We start from the raw sequence: 14,136 nt of genomic DNA on the forward strand, positions 1-14,136 counted from the left end.
CACTATGGTGCTGGAAGGTGCGGGAAGAAATTGTGAATAGTCACCATCCATATCCTCAAGGGAGACATGTAAATAGATAAATATACTTTAATATCTACTACTTTGGAATAAATAACAATATGAACTGAGAATATGAAAAAAAAAAAAGGTCGTATAGTGTGCCTGGGGAATTTGGGGAAGTACCTGACACACAGCTGGGGCTCAAATATTGAATGACTTGGTTTGTTTTGTAGGTACTATATCGTATCTGTTGACCAATGTCCTATGCACCTTAAATGACTAAGAAACAAACAACTTTGGACCAAAAACCCTCCTTAATATGTTTTAGACAAGTAATATAAATAGTAACTAATATGATGATACAAGGTGCCACATAACTTACTCCCTCCCCTACTCTACCACCTCTCCTTCTTTCCCGATTCTCGGCACTTCAGCCTTGCTATTTCCTCTTCCTGGAGCTCTTTCACCCAGGTATCTGCATGACCCACTGCTGCAGTGTGGCCTTATCAAAAAAGACTTCCCTAACTACTCTGAGTAAAATAGCAGTCCACATCCCCAGCACTCAGAACAATGTTGAGGATATTGTAGGATTGTAATAGATATTTGCTAAATGGATTAATTTCTTTCAGGTTCAAATATTCAAAAATAGGAAATATTTCAAAATCAAACATTGAGAAATGGAGTCCAAACATTTCAATTTTCTGGAGTTTAAATCTTCATTCTGTTTTGTTTTCTTTGACTATAACAGAGCTCTAAATCTCTCTTTTTGTTCAGTCCTTACAGAGCAGGTTTAGTCAATTTTTAAAAATTACTCTCAACTCAATTTAACAAATAATAATTAAGCATCTACTGCAGACAATACCATACCATCTTTTCTCAATTATTCATGTGGAAATGGGAAGGAACAAATTAAATAAAATCCACACAAGTTTCTTCAAGCTGTTTCCCCCAGTCTCTTTATGATTTAATTGAGGTTGCAAATAAGCACTGAAACCAAGTTCCAACTATTCTTTTCCCCACTTACCCTCTGCTAGAAATTATGACTATAATAATTTATAGTCCTTTGTTAAAAATAAAGCCTATACCAAATAAGTATAATCTTAGCAAATTACTTTACCAAGGAACATGTCTCACATGCTCAAGGAAACACAGATTGACAGCTAAAACTTGAAAAGGATACTTTTATGGACAAAGACAAGGTTAGTTTGGCCCAGTTGGACAGCAGTCACCATAGCTCTTTTCTCATCCAGTAAAGCCACTTTCCCAGAAAGAGACCAGTTACATGGAACTCTGTGGTCTTGCAATTCCAGTGTATAGTGTTCTAGGGGAAACCCCACCTCTGTAAGACATAAAGATACATAAATGTAACAAGAACAGCCACTTTTTTTTTTTTAAGATTTTATTTATTTATTTATTTATTTATTTATTTATTTTTATTCTTATGTTAATCCCCATACATTACATCATTAGTTTTAGATGAAGTGTTCCATGATTCATTGTTTGTGCATAACACCCAGTGCTCCATGCAGAACGTGCCCTCCTCAATACCCACTACCAGGCTAACCCATCCTCCCACCCAAGAACAGCCACTTTTACACTGTTGTAAAGGACAACAGTGTATTGTTGGATTATACGAGGGAAATCAGGAAGCAGGCCTAAATAAGAGTATGATCTGCTTACACTTCCCTTCACACTATGATGAATTTTGACATAGCCATTTGGGGGGGGGGTACTATGTGAGTTTATCATTGGTATTGCTTGCATTCTTAAAAACCAGTGAAGTGAAAGTAGTAAGAAGGATCCCCATTAAGGAAGGGAGGAAAGGACCAATGTTAAGGGAGCCAACGCACACTTTATAAACTCAGTGGGACGTCTAGGGTCAACAGAGTGTTTTCAATGAATGAACTGGGTTTCTCAAGAAACAACTTTTGCAAAGATCATTCAAGTCCCTTCTGGTAAAGTTTCCTCACTTGCCCTATAAAATCTACTAAATATTTGGTTGTTGTTTTAACAGAATTCAGATGCCTATAGGCACTGGCGCTAAGCATTCACCTGTTCAAGACATCTCTGTCCAGTATTATCTCAAGTATAGCAATTAAGGAATACTTTATCACAAAATCCAAAAACACAAAGAAGTATTTGTATACATAAGGTGGAGCTGCTTCTCTTACTGTCAGCAGGAAGGATTTGGGAAATGTTAGTCTTAGGAAAAGATAAATCACCTTACCTGTCATTCTTCCCTGCACCATTTTTGCAACTCGGTATTTAATATATGCTCCTACTAAGAGATAAATATCATGGGATGGTATAAGAAATATATTCTCCAAAACTAGCAGACGTATCAATGCTGCTGCCACTTTCTAGAAGAGGAAGGAAAAAAACTAGGTTCCTTAGGCAAAATCCTGAAGGTCATCTCCCTTGTTAAAAGTTTACTTCTTATAAGTCTCTTTTAAAATATCTTACAGAGATTTAGGGGCGCCCAGGTGGCTCAGTCGGTTAAGCGACTGCCTTCAGCTCAGGTCATGATCCTGGAGTCCCGGGATCGAGTCCCGCATTGGGCTCCCTGCTCGGCAGGGAGTCTGCTTCTCCCTCTGACCCTCCCCCCTCTCATAAATGACCAACTATTGACCCAAATCATATCAGGTTAAAGGGCTTCTACTATAAATAAATATAAGGAATAGTATTTTTCACGGAAAAGGCCCTTAATTGAAAGTTTCAAAGTTTATGGCACAAACTTTTTTACCTTATAGAACGGCTCATAAATTCGAACTTTTACAACAGCAGCACCAGTTCTGATCCCAGACACCAAAATCATATCTCCTTGTTTCTCTTCTTTTTCCATCTCAGCTATATACACTGGGGGAGAATATTCTGCTTCGGAGTATTTCAGAATCCTTAAGAGATAAAATAAAGTTTGTTTCTAGCGCAATCAAGTAATGAGTCATCTTCCAAAGGGCCCTAAGAGACTTTAAACATAGTCTCTTCAATGTCTATATAGTGTAAAAAGTCCGAAAATTTGTTTTCCATGGGCGCCTGGGTGGCTCAGTTAGTCAAGCGTCTGCCTTGGCTCGGGTCATGATCCCAGGGTTCTGGGATCGAGTCCCACATCAGGCTCCCTGCTCAGCAGGGAGTCTGCTTCTCTCTCTCCCCTTGCTCCTCCCCCCTGCTCATGTTCTCTCTCTCTGTCAAGTAAATAAATAAAATCATTTAAAAAAAAATCTGTTTTGGGGAGACTGGGTGGCTCAGTTGTTAAGTGTCTGCCTTTGGCTCAGGTCATGATCTCAGGGTCCTGGGACTGAGCCCCACTTCGGGCTCCCTGCTCCGCGGGAAGCCTGCTTCTCCCTCTCCCACTCCCCCTGCTTGTGTTCCCTCTCTGGCTGTGTCTCTCTGTCAAATAAATAAATAAAATCTTTTAAAAAATTTTAAATTAAAAAAATTAAAAATAAAAAAATCTGTTTTCCATAAGGATTAGATAGAACAAAAGTATTTAATGTGCCTCGGGCTAAAACTGTGTGGTACTAAAACTTGGGACTGCGTGAGAGCTGTTTCTTAGTACTAAAGACAAAATTTCATACTATCATCCACTCACTGTATTCCAGCATGTGCAGATGGCATAAACAACAAAACTGCCAGAAGACACACCTGGCTCAAACAATTGTATAGTCCTGAGCTCATGAATTCCTCTGCAGTGGTTCAAATTAAACAATCATAAAAGTACCTGCACCCACACCATGTCATTCTATCAAAGACATTTCCCCCTGGTAAATTTATCTGTTCCAAAAAAGTCCAGACAACAGCATTATCAAAGCTGTTGCTGTTCAGTGTGCCACCCAAAGGCAGATGTCTCCTTCAAAATCAGATGGTTTATGTTTGGTTTCAATGTTACCTAATTTTGCTAGACAATTCTTCTCTTGCTGTTTCGTTATCCTGGGCAATGCTCCACTCAAACATCATCCCTGCCAAACTACTAAAAGTATTTCCTATAAAGCAAGCCAAAAGCAGACAGGACAGAATCACATATTCAAAAATATTCAGGTATCTTTAACAAGAAAGAGAAACCTACCTAGAAAATTATATTTAGGCCTCCTTCATTAACAAATAGAAGCACTACCATTAAGAATTTAAAACACATATACCAGGAAGATCCCTACACAAACAATAAAAGTACTGTTGCTACACAAACTTTCTGAATGCAGAAAAGACTCAAGCTGAGGGCGCCTGGGTGGCTCAGTCGGTTAAGCGACTGCCTTCGGCTCAGGTCATGATCCTGGAGTCCCTGGATCGAGTCCCGCATCGGGCTCCCTGCTCGGCGGGGAGTCTGCTTCTCCCTCTGACCCTCCTCCCTCTCATGTGCTCTCTCTCATCCTCTCTCTCTCAAATAAATAAATAAAATCTTTAAAAAAATAAATAAATAAAATAAATAAATAAAAAAAGACTCAAGCTGATTAACTTCTGGCTGACAAAAGTTATGCCACTCTTTCTGTACCCTTCTACATAAAGGCCACCATATAGTCTACCTCAGGGTTGACAGGCATCCTTAAATCCTGGTCCCTTCAACAAAAATTTTTATGAAAACTAGATTCCAGAATATTTCTAATATTCATTGTTCAGATTTAAAAAAATATCATTTACAATGGTTTACAAAGAAAGTGGCAATAAATTTAAATGTTTTAAATACCATATTACACATTAATATGGTACACTAAAAGCAATATAAAATCTGTCTCAAGAAAGATAAAATTATAAATTTTTTTCAAAGGTTAACACATAATTCCCCTGGCTATAGAAAGTGGACTGACCAAAACAGAGCTAGTAATAAATTCCACACAAATGTTCTTAATGGCTGATCTAGGGACCATCCGGATATTTAAGAAAACTTCTGAGATAACCAATAATTAAATATAGCAGAAAAATTTTATGAAAGTATGTAGTTAATACATTGAACCATACTCATAATTATCAATTCCTCATGTACATGAACTTCATATAAAAAAATAAATACTATTTCTAATCTACTTTTATCTCTCAAGTTGCTTTTTTTCCAAGTACTAAACACAAAGGAGTATTACTTTATTTTAGGTAATTTTGTTGAATCTTCTGAGTCCCTTACCTTCAGCATCCAATGCCCTCACCATCAGTTCCAGTGGTGAATCATCTACATAGAGTTCCCGGGTTCGAGATATAATTTCAATGCTGTCTATCACATCAACCTTAACATCACAGCGCAGTTCATGGTCAGTCACTATGATGAACCCAAAAACTTAGAATTTAATTCATTAGGTCATGAATCTATTAAATGTCTCAAACACTCAAAAGCTTATTCTATATTATAAAAAAGAAAGGCTATAACAGTTGCTTTCAACCTGTGGAAGAAAAGAGCATAATGAAAAATTCAAAAGTCTGTTTATAAGGGACAATAGACCAGGGCGCCTGGGTGGCTCAGTTGGTTAAGCGTCTGCCTTCGGCTCAGGTCATGATCTCAGGGTCCTGGGATCGAGTCCTGCATCGGGGTCCCTGCTCAGCGGGGAGCCTGCTTCTCCCTCTGCCTCTCTCTCTCTCTCTCTCTCTGTCTCTTATGAATAAATAAATAAAATCTTAAAAAAAAAAAAGAGAGATAACAGACCAGTCATTCTCAAACACTGATCTATAATATTTTCATTCATCCATGGAAAAATGAGAAAGGTAAGAACCTTAATATAATGAGTAATAAAATTAAATGTATTCACTTTGAAGGAATATATTTTAGGGGTACCTGGCTAGGTCAGTCAGTGGAGCATGCAACTCTTGATCTTGGGGTTGTGAGACTGAGCCCCACACTGGTAGAGATTACTTAAAAATAAAATCTTAAAAAAATAATAAAGGAATATACTTTATTATTATATTCTGAGCTTTGAAGTATTAAAGTTTTTTCTCTTATGAAATTATGGCATTAGATTTTTTTTAATGTATTTGTTTCAGAAAGTAAAAGGGTGACAACCATATGTCAGTCCTACCAATAAATTTTTCTCTCTGAGGTTAAAAAGCCTGGCAACAGTGTATTAGACCCAACCAGAGCTCTGGTCAATATAGCCACAGTGAACTTCAGAAACACAAAAAGAAACAGTATAGAATGAAATGAGGATGAAATAAAAACTGTTTTGTACTATCTTTTAACAATAACCCCACCTCTCATATTTACCATGTGTTAGAGAACTGCCTACATAGCTGTCTCATTCTGCTGTTATAACTGTATATTTTTTTACTTTTAGCTTCATCTACAAGAAACAAAAGCAAAGTAACTACCACTACAATACCCAAAATTACCAATGGACATCAAGGGTAAACCCTGTTCCTAGCTGTGGATCCGCTTTTATGGAATTTTTATTTATTTTTATTTTTTAAAAAATATTTATTTATTTATTTGTCAGAGAGAGAGAGTGCACACAAGCAGAGGGAACGGCATGCAGAGGGAGAAGGAGGCTTCCCGCTGAGCAGGGAGCCTGATGCAGGGGCTCGATCACAGGACCCTGGGATCATGACCTGAGCTGAAGGCAGACGCTTAACTGACTGAGCCACCCAGGCAGCCCTACTGTGGAGTTCTGATGGTGATTTTCTATTTCCCTAATCCTTCCCACACTTTAATAGCATTCTTCTGTAAGGAAGGTAACTTATATCTTACAAACAAGTTCTCATTTATTTATTCATCATTTATGTAAGTATTGACTCATGGATATTTATTTTTGGTTTATAATCCAATACTATCATAATTTATTTTGTTACTCCAGTTTTTCTAGCTTTGGCCATTAGGAACTCTTTCAGGTTGACTCCTGTGTCCTTTGGGCTTGCCCCATCTTAATTAAGTAATTAGTTGTAGTACTTCCTTACTTTCTAGCCCTATAAGATGAGCCAGGCCCATCTTGTATTTTCTCCTGCCCAGCTATTTCCTCAAGGAGTCCTGGTTCTTTCTGTTAGAGAGCTGTATTTAGAAACCAAGATCTGCTGCTAGTGTGCTTGCTGCTGGTACTGTTGACTGTCCCTTGGCCCTCTCAGCAGACAGTGTGAGGAAGTATATGTATATACACATATCTGTATTTCTATGTCTATTTTTCTGTGTATATATTAATGTAAACATGAAATCATAGTGATATCTTTGGTTCTAATCTTGCACCACAGTGTAATTCCTTTCTCTGGTAACGAGAAACCTGACACTCAGTATCTACAGTGTATTTACTTATTTGTTGAACCCCAGTGTAAATATAGTTTCAGGATGATTAAGTCAGTTTTTGTGTTTCTTGTGAAAGGAAGTATAGCTTTGCCTGAAATAGAGCATATTTTGATGCTCCTTGGCCTTTTTTGAGGGGCGCTTGCCTATATTACCTGATTAACATTTTCCTTCGATTTAAAAATTCCATAAAAGAAGGGATGCCTGGGTGGAAACTGTCATAGTCACAGGAGATGAAGGAAACACAATAATGTAGTTTACTAATGTGGTGTCTTGAATTAAATCCTAGACCAGAAAAAGGACATTAGTGGAATATTAAAGAAAACTGGGTCAAGAGTATATGGGAACTCTTTGTACTATCTTTGCATTGCTTCTGTAAATTTAATATTATTTCAAAAGAAAATATTTTAAAAATTTACTTGATTAATCTTTTACTTAATATTTAATTGAACAGAACCTGAAGTTAAAAGAAATGAAGAATGGGAAGCCTGGGTGACTCAGTTGGTGAAGTGTCTGCCTTCAGCTCAGGTCATGATCCCAGGGTCCTGGGATCAAGTCCCGCATCAGGGTCCTTGCTCAGCAGGGAGCCTGCTTCTCCCTCTGCCTGCCGCTCCCACTGCTTGTGCTCACTCTCTCTGTCAAATAAAGAAATAAAATCTTAAAAAAAAAAAAAGAAAGAAATGAAGACCAAAATACGGGAGCTATCATTAAGAACCAAGAGAAGCTGAAATCTCACGGGATCTGCTGGTAAAACATACTATTAAGGAAGTGTTCCAAGGATGGCAAAGGAAGGAAGGGTGACCCTACATAATATATACTAGATAATTAGGCACTGGATAACCTAATTAAACAGGAAATTAAATACTTTTCTTCTGTGGAGAAATACATAGGGCAATCATAGGACAGAAGTAGCTGTGAACTTACATAAAAATATGAAAAGCCTTGTGCACGCAAAGACTACCCATCTAACCACTTCAATAGCAATAAGCTTTTCAATAGGGTGCCTGGGTGGCTCAGTTGGTTAAGCGACTGCCTTCGGCTCAGGTCATGATCCTGGAGTCCCGGGATCGAGTCCCGCATCGGGCTCCCTGCTCGGCAGGGAGTCTGCTTCTCCCTCTGCCCTCTTCCCTCTCGAGCTCTCTGTCTCTCATTCTCTCTCTCTCAAATAAATAAATAAAATCTTAAAAAAAAAAAAAAAAAAAAAAAATAAGCTTTTCAATACATGGCCATCGACCATAAAGAAAAAAATTACCTTGTATGAATCATAGGAAAATTTAGAGTGATTAAGAGAAATACCATACCTTCAATTTACTTTTTTTTTTTTTTTTTAATTTTTAAGCAGGTTTTTTTTTTTTTGGACAAGGACAGGTAAGGGGAGGGGCAGAGGGAGCGAGAGAAAATCTTAAGCAGGCTCCACGCCCATGCGGAGCCTGACAGGGGCTCCATCTCACAACTCTTGAGATCATGACCTGAGCCAAAATCAAGAGTCAGACACTTAACCAACTGAACCACCCAGGTGCTCAACTTACCTCTAAAGATAAAAATGAATAACTTTAGGGGCACCTGGGTGGCTCAGTCGGTCGAACAGCTGCCTTCGGCTCGGGTCGTGATCCCGGGGTCCTGGGATCGAGCCCCACATTGGGCTCCCTGCTCAGCAGGAAGCCTGCTTCTCCCTCTCCCACTCCCCCTGCTTGTGTTCCCTCTTTCACTGTCTCTCCCTCTGTCAAATAAATAAATAAAATCTTCTAAAAAAAATGAATAACTTTATTAAATAATATAATGAATTTTCTTATCTACATGTTCATATTACTTCAGGTATACTTCAGGTCCACACAGGAGCAAGGTAATAAAGAAAGAAAAATGAATGAAATAGAGAGGACGAGAGTTGATCCAGGGAGATGAATTAGGAAGAAGAAAAAAATAAAGAGAATGAAACCAGTATTGCAAGAACCAAAGGGATGCAGAGCCAGGAGCAAAAGAGAGGGAGCAGAAATGGCAAATATTTCCTGCCTTCCCTGATTCTCATATTTATCCTAGCTTCCAAATCAACTCCTCTTGTTTATACAATTATATTCCACTGTATCAACTAATCAACCTGTAAGTATTTACGGAACATCAACAACATGCTGAGCATACCACAATAAGTACGGATCACCCTATATTCCTCTCACCCTGCACCAAAATCATCCATTTATTCAAACCCTTTCTTCCTCTTCCATGTCAGCTAAAATCATGCCTTCATCTCTAAACTCCTCCACGTGTCCTTTACCTAAGGTTAAAAATCTAGATTTCCCACTAGAAAAAGGGCATATTCATATATTTAGACTGCCTCTGAAGGATACAGAAAAGTGACTCTCCTGGAGAAAGATTAAAGGCTTACTTTTTCACTATATAACCTTTTATATTCTTTGAAGGTTTTACCAAATGAAGTAGCACCTAGTCAAAGCAAAACAAAAATCAAAAGAAATGTAGCATTCTTACCAAATAAAACAAGCCCCCTAGAGTCTATCACTTCTATCCATCATCTCCATCACAGCCACTAATTTGCTTCACTACAGTGTTGACAAAAACATCATAAAATTCTAAGTACCTAAATACCAATGGAGTGCTTAAATCTTTCTATCTTTACAGACACCTTACAGTTACTAGGCATTTCAATAAATATTCATCAAATGAATGAACAATCTCTCTTAGGCATATGCTTCCCTTTCACAATGTCCTCTCCCTCTCCCACCCCGCCCTTTCAGAGTGCTCTTTTCCACTCAGATGAGAATGTTACCTGGTAGAACACTGAAACTGGCAATTTATTATTGAGAGTTTAGCAAAATTGGGAAAGCTGATTTAAAAGATACTTAACTTTGGAATACTTATAAGTTAGATGAAATTAAGCTGAGAGCCAGATTTGACATTTTTCCTAGCAATTGTGTAAATGTATCTTTTGATATCAGAGTGAATTCATGTAGTTAAAAGTAATTACATTTAAAAATTGCTTATGTGACCAATACGATTCTTCTTTTCTAACCTTCTCTATTGTAGCTGCCCTGTAAGACATGTTCCTCAAATATTCTCACCTTTGAGAGTCCTCATACCATATTTCACTGATTCTAGGACAGTTTTTGATATTTTAACATCTCTGAAATTGAGTTTTATCTTATAACTGATGACATCGTTCACTTGCTGTCAGCCAGGCAGCAGTCACAACATAGTTGTGATTGATTGCATATGTGAGAACATTAAAAGGCCAGCATCAAAACTTGTAGAATGGATATTAGTGGTAGGAAGAAAATCTGGTGGCCAAGAGTGACACTCTTTAATCTCCTGGGAATCAAATGATTAAGGAGATGGGGTGAGAAGGGTAGTAGCTCAGATGTGCCGGGCACTTTTCCATAACTAGAAAAAAGCCCCACAACATATCCATATAATTGCAAAGCTAACTTAAGAGCCCAATATTTAGCTTTTAGGGTTTTTTTTTAAGTTTTATTTACTTAAGTAATCTCTATACCCAGTGTGGGACTCAAACTCACAACCCCGAGATCAAGAGTTACACACTCTTGGGGCGATTGGCTGGCCCAGTTGGTGGAGAATGTGACTCTTGATCTAAGAGTTATGAGTTCCAGCCCCACTTTGGGTATATAGATTACTGAAAATTAAAATCTTAAAAAAAAAGCTACACACTCTTCCAACTGAGCTAGCCAGGTGCCCCAGCTTTTACATGTTTTGTTTTTAATTGATTCTTTTAAGAAATACTGCATCCATAACAGTCTTACTGGCACAGAGGACGATATTGTGGGGATAAACACAGACATTGATGATTCCCAGTGAAAAAGTGTTTCATCTGAGACAGAAACACTATGGTAGTTTTAGAAATATCTTAGCCAGTTTATTTTATTTATATTTTCCTTTTTATTAAGCATGAGAGTGAAACATAATAAAAATAACCATCTAATTAAGTCTTAGTTCTTCTGTAGGTATAAAATAGAAATTCTAAGCGAAGAAAAGCATAGTTTAGTTGGCTATGTTTATCTTAGTGGTACATTAAAAAAAACAGCTTTATACTAGATGGCATCTTCAATCATATGAAATATGGTATACCAAACAACTTTAACTTCTCTTTAATAACATAGTATAGATGTATCATTTATCAAAATATTTATAAAACTATACAGGTATTTCTGGCCTATCAATGTAGCAATGAAGTGCCAGAAACTCTGGGATACAAAAAGCCTTGCTTTGATTTTGGATACAAATAGGATTTCTCCAGCTGCTCTAATCTAAAAAAGACTGGTGCAGTGCTTCCAGACTTTAGTAATGCATGAGAATCACTGGAGAGCTTAATTCCCTGGACCCATTCCTGAGATTCTAATTCAGCAGAACTGAGATGGGGTCTGAGAATTTACATTTTTCTTTCTTTTTGGCATCTCACAGTTACATTTATTCACACCACACAGGAAACAACACATCTACAAGTGTACAGCAATGCTCCATGTTCCCACCTAACAGAGATTGCTGAGATTTACAGTCAAAATGACATTCCATCTGTACTCTAAGTAAAGCTGGTCAATGATGACTATGAGCAGGTGCAGGACTTGAAATTTTCAAAGCTTTACTTCTTTTATCAGCAATCCTGATTTTATGAACGATGAAGCCCATGAACTCCATTCCTACCCAAATCTGGTAAAGTTGGGTAGAGCAGGGCCTCATGGGGACCCAAACATTTTTTAACAAGGCTTTGAATCATCTCAGCACAGGACCCCTAACTCAGGCTGCCCCAACCCGCACGGCCAACGACCCGGGAAGGTCACCAAGTACACTCTTTTCCCTTCAAGGTTTTATATTTAAATAATCTCTACACCCAGGGTGGGGCTTGAACTTCCAACCTAGAGATAAAGAGTCGCATGCTCCACCAACTGAGACGGCCAGGCACTCCAAGGATTTACATTTCTAGGACTCCAAGTGATACTGATGCTGCTGATGACACAGGTTCACAGACCACACTCTAAGTACTAGCGTTTTTAGTTCCTTTTGCCTTACTCAAGACCCACCTCAGACCTTAACACCTAAGCTAGTTCCAATAAATAATTCCTTCTTTTCTTCAAGGATTCGAAAAAACTAGGGTTTCTACTCTGTCTCAGGCACCACACCAGGTACTAGATATATTAAAGAAGTTGGGGGTGCCTGGGTGGTTCAGTGGTTAAGCGTCTGCCTTCGGCTCAGGTCACGATCCCGGGGTCCTGGGATCGAGCCCCGCCTCGGGCTCCCTGCTCCGCGGGAGGCCTGCTTCTCCCTCTCCCGCTCCCCCGCTTGTGTTCCCTCTTTCACTGTGTCTCTCTCTGTCAAATAAATAAATAAAATCTTAAAAAAAAAAGTCACAGAATAGGACACCACAATTAGGGTTATTCTGCAGATTGCTTTTTTTCTACTTATCATTTGAAGCCAACACCATTTGTATTAACCATGTATAAAGATATCAGATTATTCTACTCTAGATGAACGATTTCACAGTGTGTTTTCTCTCAACATACCTATCTCTCGAGCAAGAATAATACTGCTGAGGCGTATCGGTTGGGTAGATTCAGCAATGAGCATAGCTTTTTGAGAACATAAGGTGCCATTTTCATATAAAGGCTCAACAGTTACTGCATCATGATGGGTGGAATGCCTGTCAAAATAAAATACTTAAGAGTTTGAAATAAGACTGTGGGCTAAAATTAACTTTCAGGAGAACACAGATTCTTATAGTTTTTCCATGTTACACATTACCTGGTGTATTTAAATGACACTATTTATTTATTTTTTTTTTTTTTAAAGATTTTACTTATTTGAGACAGAGAGAATGAGAGAGAGAGAGCACATGAGAGGGGGCAGGGTCAGAGGCAGAAGCAGGCTCCCCGCCGAGCAGGGAGCCCGATGCGGGACTCGATCCCGGGACTCCAGGATCATGACCTGAGCCGAAGGCAGTCGCTTAACCAACTGAGCCACCCAGGCGCCCATAAACTACACTCTTTAAAGTGTCATTTAAACCATGCTTAGAGACACAGGATTTCAGTGAGACTGATCAGAACCTTTTCCCAGTGATCCCTTGTGCAATGTTACACATGTATTATATTCCTCCCTTGATATTTAAAATAAGATTGCAGGGGCGCCTGGGTGGCTCAGTTAAGCGTCTGCTTTTGGCTCAGGTCATGATCCCAAGGTCCTGGGATCGAGCCCCACATAGGGCTCTCTGCTCTGCGAGGAGCCTTACTTCTCCCTCTGCCCCCTGCTCTTGCTCTCTCAAATAAATAAAATCTTTAAAAAATAAGGTTGTTCCATTCTTCCCTCAGTACGTAAAAACAGGATTGATGGGGGTGCCGGGGTGACTGGGTTAAGCCTCTGCCTTCAGCTCAAGTTATGATCTCAGGGTCCTGGGATCAAGCCCCAAATCCAGCTCCCTACTCAGCGGGGACTCTGCCTCTCCCTCTCCCTCTGTGCATGCACACGTGCTCTCCCTCCCTCCAATAAATAAATAAAATCTTTAAAAAAAAACAAAACAGAACAACGGACTGATGTTTTGTTTCCAATAATGAGAGACACACATTTCTCATACTGTGAGGAATGAGTTTTGTCCAATCTTAAAACTGGGCTGTCAAGACAGAAAAACTGCCTAAACTATGAGGTGTGAGTGCAACTCAAAATACAATTTAAGAACATGTTTTGGGGCGCCTGGATCCCTCAGGCGGTTATGCGTCTGCCTCGGCTCAGGTCATGACCCCAGCGCCTTGGGATCCAGCCCAGGGATCGGCTCCTGCTGAGCGGAGTCTGCTTCTCCCTCTGCCGCTCCCCGGCTTGTGCTCTCTCCCCCAAATAAGTCAGTAAAATCTTCCGTGCATCGCGCACACGGGGCCATGTTCCAGGCGCGACCCCCTTCCCCTGCCTCACAGCGGCGGCTGAACTTC

General features: G+C 39.1%; 1 protein-coding gene across 1 annotated transcript in view; it reads right to left on the reverse strand.

Moving 5' to 3' along the window:
- Positions 1-14,136, reverse strand: part of NUP210L (nucleoporin 210 like) — an 89,372-nt gene that overhangs the window by 73,646 nt on the left and 1,590 nt on the right. Inside the window, exons 3-8 of the mRNA XM_064593601.1 lie at positions 12,724-12,860; positions 5,111-5,242; positions 3,887-3,980; positions 2,744-2,894; positions 2,228-2,360; positions 1,181-1,339 (exon numbers count right to left, since the gene is read on the reverse strand). Coding sequence (XP_064449671.1) covers positions 1,181-1,339; positions 2,228-2,360; positions 2,744-2,894; positions 3,887-3,980; positions 5,111-5,242; positions 12,724-12,860 — 806 coding nt within the window. The remainder of the gene's footprint in view (positions 1-1,180; positions 1,340-2,227; positions 2,361-2,743; positions 2,895-3,886; positions 3,981-5,110; positions 5,243-12,723; positions 12,861-14,136) is intronic.

The sequence above is a fragment of the Mirounga angustirostris genome, unplaced genomic scaffold (assembly GCF_029215605.1).
Source record: "Mirounga angustirostris isolate CCGP_5_RB_7025 unplaced genomic scaffold, mMirAng1.0.hap1 SCAF_6, whole genome shotgun sequence".
NCBI lineage: Eukaryota > Metazoa > Chordata > Mammalia > Carnivora > Phocidae > Mirounga > Mirounga angustirostris.